We start from the raw sequence: 14,402 nt of genomic DNA on the forward strand, positions 1-14,402 counted from the left end.
TTCCCTCATTCACAACTCTTCTGATGCTACCCATTTTCTCTTTCTCTTTCGTCTACCATCCTCGCTCGCTCTTATCTTCCCTGACGCAATTCTTCCTTCGCAGAATAGTAACATTGAGAGAGAGAGAGAGAGAGAGAGAGAGAGAGAGAGAGAGAGAGAGAGAGAGAGAGAGAGAATCAGTAATAAAAAGTCTGAGATAAACAACATACACCTTCATTGATTGCTTTAGAATGAATACCTCCAAACATTTCAGTGTAACTTTCTGGTTTGTACATATATTCCTTTATTTTATTTATCTTTTTTTTTTTTTTTTTTTTTTTTTTTTGCCTTTTCGTCTTTCTTCTTTCCATGTCTCTTCATTGCCTCAGAAATCACCACGCGCATGTACATTTACTCCAAACAGTGTTGTCACAAAGTCCAGTGAAGTTCATGTCTATAAATCTAATATAAATAATAGCACATGGACTGGTGAAGAGCTTTAAATCAACACCTTAAAGACCACGAAAACCCGAGGATGCGATACGTGAAGGTACATACTTGTCTGATGTTGCTAGTTTGTTCGTGGATAAGTAAAACATGGCATGACAAATTTAGGCAACTGGTGTATGCTCTGCGCGATGTGAGGCAAAGGGGTAGGAAGGAAATAACGCACTTTATAACTGACGCCTAATGTATTTCTCTGACTCTTCCCTCTCGCGTTGCACTCAAACTTAAGCTTATCATCAGCAAAATTCTAGTAATCCTTCTATACGTACAACATGGGTTTTATAATAGTCATAGTTACGTAATGTAATGTTGCTTTCATTAAATTTTCTCAGCTACCGGCCAGTCTTTGTTCCCGCAATGACAAACTACTTTTCTTCCTATTGTTTCCAGTCCATTTACGAACCTTGATAGTGTAATCAGAATTTAGAGTGCCTAATAATTTCACTTAATTTCGCACTTATCTACTACATTCACGGTTGTATGTTCACCATCTTTACGGAAAGAACGAAAGCAGGAATGAAGGAATGGAAGGAGTGAAATAAAATGAGTGAATAAAGAAATGAGTAATGTAAGCAAATGAGGAAGCAAAAAAAAGAAAGGGAGGAAGTAAATGAAGGAAGGAATAAATGGAGACCGGACACGCGCACTTAGACAAGAACAGGTCATTTCAGTGAAGTTGTTTTCCTGTTCATGCATTAACCAGGTACTTGAATCACGTAATGACTGCTACTTAATTATCTGTTTAATTACACACTGGATTGCCTCCCTTCCTCATTACGCACGTCTCCCATGATGCATGCAGTCATTTGGGTACGTTTCTATCCGAGGGATGTCTCCACCTATCCATTTCCTTCCACTTCCCTCCCGGTGCAGGTGTAAAATTCATCTTCACCTCAACTTAATTAGCTACGCCTCATTAGTCTCCCGCGCTACCTGACGAAAGAGGCAGGACGTTACCCACTGTCTTATGTCTTAATTAGATTATTCTCTCCTCCAGGTGAAACGGTTCCGGTGACACCACGAGACCCCGAAGCGCCACTTATTAAAATGGAACGCCAAGGTATGCGTAGATGAAAGGTTGAGGGTACGGCATTATAGGACACACTGCTAGAAGATTGTGCTAATGTGAATGGTTTCAGTTTTGAAGTTGTCTATGGTTCCTGTTGTGTTGTGTTGATTGTGTGTGCGCGTGAGCTACGATATGTTGTGTTGTGTGAGGTCGTGAACAGCTAAAGTACTCTGGTAAAGGTTTTGTTAGGTGGCATTGCCTTATGTAGCATTCCACTGTGTTCTGTTGTGTTACTTTTTTATGCAAGAGGAACTCGGGCCAAGGGAAAAAAAGTATAAAAATCCCATTGATATGTAAGCCCAAAAAATATCATGTAGTGTCTTAAAACTTCCCTCTTGAAAAAATCTAAGTGATAGATAAGAGAAGTTGGCAAGGGTTCCAGAGTTCAACGGCAAAACAAATTCAATAAATGAGAACACTCGTTAACTCTTGCACTACAGAAGTGGACAGAATAGGAGAAAAAGAAAGTAGATAGCGCTGTACACCGAGCCAGCGGGAGGTTGGCAGGCATTCAGTTAGCAAGGCCAGAAGAACAATTAAGCGTGAAAAAGCAATAGAGGATAGCACGAAAATCAACCTTGCAAAGAAAAGAGAAGCTAAAGACCGTCCATTAGAGAAGATTTGAAAGACGAAATGCTTTTGTTTTCATTCTACTTAAAAGAGCATTTGTGTTGAGTGTAGTCGCTATTGATAGCATAGGTAATCCATGGGAAGGTATGAAGTGTTGTGTGGTGCAGTGTGGTGTGGCTCGATTTAATGTTTTGCAGTGTGGTGTGGTAGGGTGGCATGCGGTGTGGTGTGGTGTGTTTCGGTACGATGGGGTGCGTGTGGTGTCCGTGAAGTCCTTAGATCTTATGTTGTGTTATGCTGCATTTTGAGTGTTTTGCTGTGCTGTGTTGTACTGTGCTGTCATGTGTTGAGCGGTGATATGGAATATAGGATGGATAATCTATATAAAGGTTGTGCTGTGTCCCTCTACGAATGTCTTACTATGGTGCGTGGTGCGGACACAACGAGTAGGCAGAAGCCGAGACTCGTCCCTGTGCCACGTCCCTTACCCTACTGATGTACTGAGCACCCTACACAGTCCCTCAGAAGCCGGACACAGGGCCTGAGTACCTCCATAAGATACAGGCACCTTCAGCCCGCCCCTGGACATATCTTTTAAAGGCTCCAGTGATTCCGGCACTATTCTACGTCACCGCCAGCACACGCAGCTCACAATATAATACACCGATCTCATTTCTTCCATCTCCCTAACAGCACCAGAAGTAGCGGCGGTAGCAGGACGCCCACCAGCCAGCAGGGAGGCGGGAAAGGAGCAGTGGTGGGAGGGTCGGCCGCGTCCCTACTTCAGCGATACGCCCACCAACCTCACCGTCATCTCTGGCCAGACCGCCTTCCTCCACTGCCGCGTCCACATGCTTGGCGAGCGCTCGGTGAGTTGTTCTTGGCGGCGGAGAGAGCGAGATGGATGGGCCATGAAGGGGAAGGGTAGAGGAGAGAGGGAGAAGGAACGTGAAGAAAAGATGGAACATATAGGAAAGATAAATGGGCTATGAAAAGAAAGGGTAGGAAAGATAGAGAAGGAACGTGAAGAAAAACAGAACATATAGGAAAGATGAATGGGCTATGAAAAGGAATGAGAGAGACAGAGAGAGAGAGAGAGAGAGAGAGAGAGAGAGAGAGAGAGAGAGAGAGAGAGAGAGAGAGAGAGAGAGAGAGAGAGAGAGAGAGAGAGAGAGAGAGAGAGAGAGAGAGAGAGAGAGAGAGAGAGAGAGAGAGAGAGAGAGAGAGAGAGAGAGAGAGAGAGAGAGAAGGAACGTGAAAAAATAGGGTATACAAGAAAGAGAGATACATGAGAAATACAAAGGAAAAAAAAGCACAAGAGAAGAGGAGGAAGGCAGGACTATATGAGTCACGAAAAGGAGGATAAGAAAGAAAATGAAAAAGAACATGAAGAAAAAGTGCAACATATAGAAAAAGAAATAAATACGCCTTGAAGGAAAAGGAGATGAAACAAGGCAGAAAGAAGAGAGAAACAGGTCTTGAAGGAGAAGGAGAAACAGGAAAATGGGATGAAGTACATATGGAAAAAAAAAAAAGAAATTCAAAGGACTGGTAGAACGAAGGAGAAAAGGATAACGTTCGGAACAGGATACGAAAAGAAAATGGAAGGAGGAGACAAGGATCAGGATGGGCGATATAAAGGAAAAGAGGAAGTAATAGAAAGAAAAGAGATGACGTAGAAGACTGTGACGGTATTGAAAGAGGAAAAAGGAAGAAAAAAGAAGAAACAAAAGTAAAAAAAAAAAAAAGAAAAAGAAAAAATATACTGTATGGAGGTGAAGGGAAGAGGGGGGAAGGAAAATGAAAGAATAAGTGTGGAAAAGCGAATGAATAGAAAAAGAAAAGAAACGAGAAGAATATGGAGAGAATTTATATATTAAAAAGATAAATAAAGAAAAATAAATGACAAAATCTAAAAACGAAAAAGAGAAAGGGAAACAGGAAGCAAAAGGAGAAGTAGGATACATGTGAGTAAATGAAGGAGAAAATAAAAAAGAATGAAAAATTAGAGGAAAGAAAAAAACGAAACTAAAAACAGTAAAGTGAAAACAGAGAGAGAGAGAGAGAGAGAGAGAGAGAGAGAGAGAGAGAGAGAGAGAGAGAGAGAGAGAGAAAAGAGGGAGAAAAAACTGAAGCAGAATATTTGGAGAAAGAGAGGAAAGTTAAAGACCATAGAAAATGTAGGCTGGAGGGAAATCATGGCAAGGAGATGAAAAAAAAAAAAAAGAAAAAGGAGATGAGGGAAAGAAAGAAAAGGTGAAGACAAATGAAGAAGAAGAGTGACTGGGAAGTGGGAATATACTAAATGAATTTCAGAATGAGGAAGAGAGAGAGAATTGGAAAATGACATAATGATCAAGGCAATTAAAGAAAGAGGAAGAGGAGGAGAACGAGAATTATGGAAATCTTAAAATACATTGAAGGTTTGTAGAGTCTAAACTTAAATATAGATGAAAAAGAGAAGAGAGAGAGAGAGAGAGAGAGAGAGAGAGAGAGAGAGAGAGAGAGAGAGAGAGAGAGAGAGAGAGAGAGAGAGAGAGAGAGAGAGAGAGAGAGAGAGAGAGAGAGAGAGAGAGAGAGGAGAGAGAGAGAAAGGGAAGATTGGATGTAAGCTCACGCACATACACACGCATAAGCGCGCACACACACACACACACACACACACACACACACACACACACACACACACACACACACACACACACACACACACACACACACACACACACACACACACACACACACACACACACACACACACACACACACACACACACACACGAAATAATGTAACTGAAAACCTAACGAAGGCAATAGTATTATGCCTTACCGCGAGCGTGAAGAGCGAGGAAGTGTAAGGTGTTGCCCAGGATCACACACAAGGCACTAAAATAAAAGAAATACAATAAATGAAATAAAAAGATCATTGTTACCATATCACATTAACCTCTTCAATACTGGGACACATTTTTACCTTGAGATATATGTACAATTAGACCATTTTGTTGGCATTACGAAGAGTCTATTGAGGTCAGACAGTTAAAGGCCAGAGTCTCACCCTTTTAATTCCCCCACATGAGTTTCTGAAGCTGTATAAAGTAACCAAATAGTAAGCAGAATGAATATGGAAACGCGTCATGGTACTGAAGGATTAAGCTGAACGAGTTACGGTGAACTGTAATAACTGGCAACGTAGAAAACAAATGAAAGAATTTAGTATACTATCGTGAAATTGACCTTGGAAAACTATAAAAGGTCAAATTATAATAAAAAAAAAAAGTCGAGTGTAAAAATGTGAGCCGTATTAGATACATTTGTGGAAATACGTGAAGAAATTGGAAGACAAACTTTATTCAGAACGTAGAGATAAGTTAACCCTTTCACTGCAATCTGTCACGTCTTTCCTCAGTCACTAACCTGTCTATGGCACCTTTCTTTCTTGTTTCTTGTCCTGCAGCTCCCTACAAACACTATACATACGGATTAGAAATTGTAACATCCATTCTTTATTTTATATTCCCTCCTTTCTTTCTACGTGCTTAAACAAGACTTCAAGCATTTTTTTTAGAGTTGTCAATTCATCCATTTCTTTCTATGTACGTGCTTAACCCCTTCAGTACCATAACACGTTTTCATACTTATTCTGCTTACTATTTGGTGATTTTATATAGCTTCAGATACTTATGTAGGAATTAAAATAGTGGAGACCCAGACCATTTATCTTCTGGCTTCTATAGATCCTTCCTAATGTAAATAAAATCGTCCAATCATACCCAAAACTCACGGTAAAAAATGCGTCCCAGTACTGAAAGGGTTAAACAAAAGACTTCACGCATTTTTCTTAGACTTGTCAATGGTAACTTATGGCAGTGGAAGGGTTAATGATAACACCTCCAAACTAAAAAGTGTTGAATACAAAAAAAACAACTTGGTGAAACAGAAGTGGCAAGAAAAGAGAAATTGAGAATAGTCGGACCCTTGTGCTCGCTCCTCTTTGGCCCCAACACTGGAAGGGGACGCGCTGCTAGACAAACGTATACACAAAACAAGAAGCTGACAATGCACAAAAAAATAAATAGACAAAAGATAGAAATAAAAGGAAAGGTTAACATGAACAGAATCATAAAACATTCACACCTATACCCAACAATCTACAAAATTACTTACTATCTTAAATGACCTTATTCTTGAGTTTATTGAAATCATCTACCTCTATTACAACCAATTTCTTCCCATCTACAATACAAACTGCGCAGAACATCCATAGCAAATAAATTCATCTATCTAAGAGCTTTCCACTTAACAAATAACCAACAAACAACCTGATTACTTAGTCTATTCCAATTATCTAACACACTTAGATCTAACTTCTTCACACATGCATTACAAACAAGTTGGCAGTTGGTTCATTTTTTCCTCATTAAAATCTCGTTAAGTTTATGTCCAGAACACTTAGCCACTGGCCCTGATGATTAACTGCACGTCATGGAAAGCTGCAGTGTTTAGCAAGCGAGCAAACAACAAACAGGTAATTACACAGCCATTTCCTTAATCTTGCATGTGAGGCTGACTGATTAAACATGGAAAGTTGACTAAAGTGAGGTTGATTTTTCTTTATGTAAGATGGAAAACTGGTCAAGGGCGACAGAAAAAGTTAAAACAAAATGCCCACTTAGTTGTCAGTTCCCGTGCAGGTCCAAAAAGAGTTAGGCAAAAGAAGAGGATAAATGTCTTGAAACCTCTTTCTTAAATTAATACATATTCTTTTTCTTTTTCTTTTTTTATGTCCTGACATGGCGCCTGTAGGTAACTTGAAGAGTATTGGAAGCGCTGTTAAGCTTCCACTCATTAATGGCGCAGCAAATTTTATTTATAGTGGTACTCTTGTTAGGGCCTATATCACCACCCAAGCGCATCTTTGGTGTAACCACCTAGAACTTGGGTATCATGGTGATATGTAGGTAACTTTAAACAACTCGACAAATGGCAAAGTAGCAAGGCGATACGTGGTGGAATTCGAACCTACGCGTGGACGTCTGCCCGATCCCACGCTAACTACCTATGCAATCCCCACCTTCATAGGAAGATGAAAATACAGAAACAGATAGGAAGTTCCAGATTTTATCACAGAAATGTATTAATGACTGACTAAACTTGTGGGACTAAATGAACGGGAATGACTGACTGACATGGGCCAAACTAACTATACATTTGGTCAGGAGTAATTAAATATGTATGACTGACTAAACACGCAATGACTGACTGCCTAAATATGAAATGGTGATTGATTAGCACTGACATATTAATAGATGAATGACTGAATGACTGACTGACTGACTGACTGACTGACTGACCATGGGACTGAAAGCAGAATCAGTGACCGCGTACATGAACTGAGGGGTCGAATATTTTTGCAGCCACACAAGACAAGTTGCGGTAAGGCTGAAAGGGATACAAATGGACACGATTCAATTTTCTTGATCTATTTAGAGAGAGAGAGAGAGAGAGAGAGAGAGAGAGAGAGAGAGAGAGAGAGAGAGAGAGAGAGAGAGAGAGAGAGAGAGAGAGAGAGAGAGAGAGAGAGAGAGTGAGTGTGTGAGTGTGTGTGTGTGTGTGTGTGTGTGTGTGTGTGTGTGTGTGTGTGTGTGTGTGTGTGTGTGTGTGTGTGTGTGTGTGTGTGTGTGTGTGTGTGTGTGTGTGTGTGTGTGTTTCAATAGAGGATATATAATTTTGTTGCAACATTTAAGATATTTTTCGATTCTTCATAATAGAAATATAAAAAAAACATGTAATTTTGAATTCTTCGCTTAAACAGCCATCAATGTAAAAAAAAAAAAAAAAAAAAAGCGGAAATGAGAAAAGGAGGAAAAGAAAGAGATAAAAAAAAATAAAGAAAAGAAAAATAATATCTTCAAATAAATCCCTTTAAAACACAACACACCACGAAAGAAAGAAAGAAAGCAAGAAGGCAGAGAAAAATAATATATTTAAATAAATCCTTTTAAAGCACAACACACAACGTCCCTCTAAGAATATATATAAAAGAAAACAACAATATTTTTTTACTCACCTGAACATTAAAAAAAAAAGAAGAAAAGACAATCATAACCTGTACAGAAAAAAAAAAGGAACAGAATAAAACAAATAAATCAAAGGAAAGGAAAAACAGCATCACTCCATCGCACAATCGGGAAAAACGAAAAAAAAAACGGAGAAATAAAACAACAAGCGACAGTAAAAAGATAATTGACAGGGTGAGGAGAAAGGGAGAAAGGAAGACAGGGAAGGAAAATTGCATGTACTTATCTACTAACAATGAGGAGCCTTTGAACTTATATACCGTCGTTTAGTAGTAGTAGTAGTAGTAGTAGTAGTAGTAGTAGTAGTAGTAGTAGTAGTAGTAGTAGTAGTAGTAGTAGTAGTAGTAGTAGTAGTAGTAGTAGTAGTAGTAGTAGTAGTAGTAGTAGTAGTAGTAGTAGTAGTAGTAGTAGTAGTAGTAGTAGTAGTAGTAGTAGTAGTAGTAGAAATCAAAGGGAAACAAGACCATCGCACAATCCACGTCTAGACAAAAGGAAAATTAAAACTGCCAATAATAAAATTTTCCACTGTTATCCTGTATTGTGTGGCAGCCATTTAAGCTTCCCACGCTTCACATCTCCGGGGCACAGTACAGCAGCAACAGCAACATCAACAGCAGCAGCAGCAGCAGAAGACTTAATAAAAGGTTGTAACATATATGGCGCAAAATGTGAAAATGTGTTAGTGAGTGAGAGAGAGAAATATTTGTTTTATACTTGATATTTCTACAAACGTACTGCAAGTTTTATTACCTCTCTCTCTCTCTCTCTCTCTCTCTCTCTCTCTCTCTCTCTCTCTCTCTCTCCACCCATCACCTTCATCTCCACTCCCCTCCTTCACTCTTAAAAGCCTATTATTCTTCCTCTCACAAGTCTCTCTCTCTCTCTCTCTCTCTCTCTCTCTCTCTCTCTCTCTCTCTCTCTCTCTCTCTCTCTCTCTCTCTCTCTCAAATCTTTTTACTCTTTTATTCCCCTTCCCCTAACGCAATTTCTCATTTACCCTCCTCCTCCTCCTCCTCCTCCTCCTCCCCTCTCTCACAAACCCCTCACTCTTCCCTTAACTCCACGTCAGCTCCCATCACTCCCCTTTTCTTTCCCCTCCTTTCCTTCCTCCCTCCTTCCTTTTCATCATTTCTTTTCAATCTCTTCTTCTCCTACGCCTTACTTCACTTCTTCCTCCCTTCCTTCATCCCTCTTTTCTTCTTCCCTCCATTATCCTTTGAAATATTTCTCTCAGCCTTTTACTCCTCTCCCTCCTCTTCTTCAATTTTTCTCCTCTTCTTACATAACCTGTCGTCTCTTTCTTCCTCTTCTACTTCCTCCCTCTCCCTCTCTCTCTCTCTCTCTCTCTCTCTCTCTCTCTCTCTCCTTCTAGTATTTCACATATACATTTTTCTCCCTGATCTTTCTGAAACTTTCTTACCTTCTACTTTGTCAGCAACTCTCTCTCTCTCTCTCTCTCTCTCTCTCTCTCTCTCTCTCTCTCTCTCTCTCTCTCTCTCTCTCTCTCTCTCTCTCTCTCTCTTAGCCACAGTCAGTTAGTCAGTGAATGCGTCGTAGTCACCACCCGCGGATTATTTCACGTAAAGAGGCAGCTATCCTGAAAGGTAAAACTTCTAAATTTGATCAGCGAAGAGCAGGGATGAGTTCGAAGGAGTTAGGATATGGGGCTCTAGAATTTTACCTCTATATGCATTAAGATTTCTGTATAGGAGATATTAAAATTCTGTCTCTATATATTTTAAGATTTTCATCAAATTCTTGGTTGAATTTTGTTTGAATATTGCCTCTGTATGCATTAGGCTTTTAGTACAGGAGGTATTTCAATTCTAACTCTATATATGTTACGTTTTTTTTTTTTTTTACAAGAATTTTACCACTCTATGCTTCAGGCTTTTAGAATAAGAGGGTATCAAAATTACATCTCTGCATATCTTAGCTTTCTTCCATCTAATTTCATAATCCTCCAGTCCACCAAACAGTTCGTAAAAGTTGGAATATGGGATGACAGATTCTGCTTAACTGTACCGCTATATATGTCTGGCTCTTCATGTATCCTTTCGTACTCTTTCTACTCTAACAAACCACCAATCCACACGAGAAGAAATGAGGCCTGAAATTCTGCTTCTATATATCTTAAACCTCTCATCTGTCTCTTCTCACTCTACCTCCAGTTCATCACACAAATAACAAACAAGCAATCCAATGAAGCAAGAATATTAGTTTCACCTCTTCATCTGCACCACATTCCTTCTCCTTTACCTTACTAAGCAAAAAACAGGGAAGCAGTTCGTTAGAGTAAGAATAAGGCATAAAATTTTACCTCTATATATCTTAAGCTTTCTATATTTTTTCTTCCTTTTCCTCCTATATATTGGCCACTCACTCTCTCCCTCTCTCTCCTTCAGGTGACATGGATGAGAGCCCGCGACCTCCACATCCTGACGGTGGGCTTCATCACCTACACGGCTGACGATAGGTTTCAGGTGAGTCCACTTAACCCTTCAGTACCATGACACGTTTCCATATTCATTCTGCTTACTATTTGGTGATTTTATTCAGCTTCAGAAACTCATGTGGGGGGATTAAAATAGTGAAGACTGGCCATTAATCTACTGACCTACATAGACACTTCCTAATGTAAATAAAATGGTCTAATTGTACACAAAACTCAGGGTAAAACTATGTCCCAGGGGTTAAGGGAATCAAAACACAATTAAACCTCATAACAACATAATGAAAAAAAACATTAGGAATACATGTGCAGGTCTATGTATAAAAAGCATTCCCATATTTCTATCTATCTCCACATAGCATTTTCATCATTTTCTTATTAAAACCTTTACAGAAAATTTCCTTTCTAATAAACTTCGCCTCCTTCTCTGACGAATTCTAACTCACATTCCCAGTTTGAATTACTATGAAGTTTCTCCTTGTCACTGTTTTCTATTTACTTTTTTCCTTTTTTTTTTTCTTTTGTTGCTTTTTTTTCTTATACAACTCTTTTCCTGTTACCTAAGTTTCCAGTTTCCATCTCCTCTCTCTCTCTCTCTCTCTCTCTCTCTCTCTCTCTCTCTCTCTCTCTCTCTCTCTCTCTCACTTACATGGACACACACACACACACACACACACACACACACACACACACACACACACACACACACACACACACACACACCAATGCTGCGAGTGCTCTTCTTTTTTCATAAAAACTTTCTTTCTTTCTTTCCTTTCTTTATTCTTACCGTCGTTTATTTTCTTTCATCCTTTCGTTTTCTTTTCACTTTCAAGTTTTTTCTGACACTTTATCAAAAGCAAGATAAAATGGAACTATAAAATGACACACACACACACACACACACACACACACACACACACACACACACACACACACACACACACAGAGAGAGAGAGAGAGAGAGAGAGAGAGAGAGAGAGAGAGAGAGAGAGAGAGAGAGAGAGAGAGAGAGAGAGAGAGAGAGAGAGAGAGAGAGAGAGAGAGAGAGAGAGAGAGAGAGAGAAGACCACGGCTAATTAATTAATATCAATAAACGCCAACTCTATCAAATTGGATTAAAATACAGAATTTTGATGAAAGGAACGAAATCACCGCCGTCAAATATTGAATCCGTCAACGTCATCTGTGCTCTTAAAAAAGTCGTTCGAAAAAACACTCAAGAGTAAATGGAAAAATCATAATTAGTTCTTTTCTATACTCCGCTAAACATTTATATATATATATTTTCTCTGTGAAAATAATATCATCCTACTCTTCCCCTTATTCCATCTTCTTTCTCGCTTCTCCTTTCTTCTTTTTCTTCTTTTTCGTATAGACTCCATTACAAGATGATGCTGGAGTAGTGGTTAGCGAGATGGAGACTATTCTAGCTCGTCTCGATGTGTACTGTACGTTAAGCCGTAATGCGACCTTGTACTTTCTCCCTTAACTAATTAACTTTGCTTTCAAGAGTCAGTCATTCACCACTCCCATATCGTTAGCTTCCCTTTACTCTTATATTCATTATCGTTTTCAATGTTCTTGTTAACCACTAGTTAATCTAATAACTTGGCTTTCATCAGTTTCTTATTTACCGCCTCTGTTTTGCTAGCTTCCCTCTCCTTTACGTATTAATATGCATATTCTTACTGCACTCGTTAATCTCTCCTATAGCTAACTGATTAACTTGGCTTTTATCAATCTTTAATTTACCGCCTCTGTGTTGCTAGCTTACCTCTGCCTTTACGTATTTCCATGTTTAGCATTCTTACTGCTCTTCTTCACCTCTCCTATAGCTAACTGACTAACTTAGCTCTCTTTACCCTGTCATTCACCGCTCCTGTTGCAGTTGTTACTTCACTCCACCGTCATGTCGATGTTTATCATTCTTTCTGCTCTTCTTAACCTCTATCTTAGCTTTCATAAGTCCTTCATTCTTTTTACCTATTTAGTCAGCTTCCCTGTGTTGTCATGTCTATTTTTGTCATTCTTACTGTTCTTGTCAACCTCTTCTTTATCCAACTGACTGACGAGCTTCTTTCAGTCTGTCCTATGTTGCTATGTTTCATTTTCATCCCTTCTTTGGACTTTCACAGCTCTTTTCTTCCATAGCATATCACTTTCTCTTCATTTTCATCCTTATTTTGTTCCCCTTTGATGATGCAATATTGCACTATCTTCATTTCTTCTGATGATTATATTTTTTTTAACAAAGAAAACGTTACAACTACCATCATTGCTACTATCACTACTACTACTACTACTACTACTACTACTACTACTACTACTACTACTACTACTACTACTACTACTACCACCACCATTTATTATCATAACTACTACTACTGCGACTAGTACTGCTACTGCTACTACTACTAATAATAATAATGATAATAATGATAATAATAATAATAATAATAATAATAATAATAATAATAATAATAATAATAATAATAATAATAATAATAATAATAATAATAATAATAATAATAATAATAATAATAATAATAATAATAATAATAAAAATAATAATAACAATAAAGTCTTTCAATATGTCCTAAGCCTGTATGAGGAAACATATTGTTTAATCCTCAGCATTGTCATCACTGGGAGGATCTCTGTTAGCTTAGCCTCACTTGGGCTCATATAAAATCTGTCACCAATAACTTTTGCACCTCTCTTCTTCCATCCTCGCTCCAGAAACGCATATTTTTCATTATTCATTACATCTATTCACTCTTCAATGAATGCACGGGACTCTCTCTCTCTCTCTCTCTCTCTCTCTCTCTCTCTCTCTCTCTCTCTCTCTCTCTCTCTCTTTTTTTTTTTTTTTTTTTTATTTAAACAAAACTATAATACAAAGGAGCATGTACCCAAAGGCGCACTGTCGTGTGCTACCTATTCTAAGGGTACTACAATCTATTTCTCTACAATATTTACAAGACTTAAAAATAGATAATATACAAGATGGTCAGCATGTAAATGGAGCACTATTCGTTTCACTTCACTAGCACTATTCACGCACTGCACTACACTGAGTGTCACGTCACAAAGAGTGTCAGAGGAGTTGGCAGTGTCTGTCTCCACTTATGTGCCATCAGTTTGACACTGTGTGTTCATCTCCTGGACGTGAGGCACCGCGGCCGTGAACAAGTTCCACATCCTGGAGACGCGTCCTGCGAAGGTGCGTTGATGCTGACACCCGTGGGATCGCGGCACCTCTACGGCGTCACCACCATTGAGCACCGTTCTCGTGCTCCGTGCGGTGACTCTTAGAGGATGACGCAGCCCTGCCAGATGTGGCACTCTTTGCACCTGTGCCTTATGGAACACTACGATCGCCGCCACGTCTCTGCGGTGTTCCAGTGAATCAAGGGGACGCTCAGGCTCTGGGTGAGGTGGTAGTGCAGCATCTACTAGCCGTATGGCGCGGCGTTGGATGCTGTCCAGTCTCCTTCTGTGTGTGGCGGCACAGGACATCCAGGAGAGAGCTGCGTATTCAAGGTGGGGCCGCACCTGTGCCTTGTACAGCAGCAGTCTCCCTTCCTGTCGAGGAAACTGGCGATCCTTCTGAGAGCGGAGATCCTGTGAGAGGCTTTCTTGGCAATGGTTTTGACATGCCTGTCAAACCTCAGCCCTCGATCCACCTCCACTCCAAGTATCTTGACGTCATCTTGAGTGGGAGAGCAGCAGCGCCAAAAGA

General features: G+C 39.5%; 1 protein-coding gene across 1 annotated transcript in view; it reads left to right on the forward strand.

Annotated features, from left to right (window-relative positions):
- The first annotated feature begins 1,480 nt into the window (after positions 1–1,480).
- LOC123518175 (protein sax-3-like) overlaps positions 1,481–14,402 on the forward strand; it is a 47,324-nt gene continuing 34,402 nt past the window's right edge. The window contains exons 1-3 of the mRNA XM_045278863.1: positions 1,481–1,546; positions 2,819–2,994; positions 10,611–10,688. Of these exons, the coding sequence (XP_045134798.1) occupies positions 1,534–1,546; positions 2,819–2,994; positions 10,611–10,688 (267 nt within the window). The 5' untranslated portion in view covers positions 1,481–1,533. The remainder of the gene's footprint in view (positions 1,547–2,818; positions 2,995–10,610; positions 10,689–14,402) is intronic.

The sequence above is a fragment of the Portunus trituberculatus genome, chromosome 43, assembly GCF_017591435.1.
Source record: "Portunus trituberculatus isolate SZX2019 chromosome 43, ASM1759143v1, whole genome shotgun sequence".
Lineage (NCBI taxonomy): Eukaryota > Metazoa > Arthropoda > Malacostraca > Decapoda > Portunidae > Portunus > Portunus trituberculatus.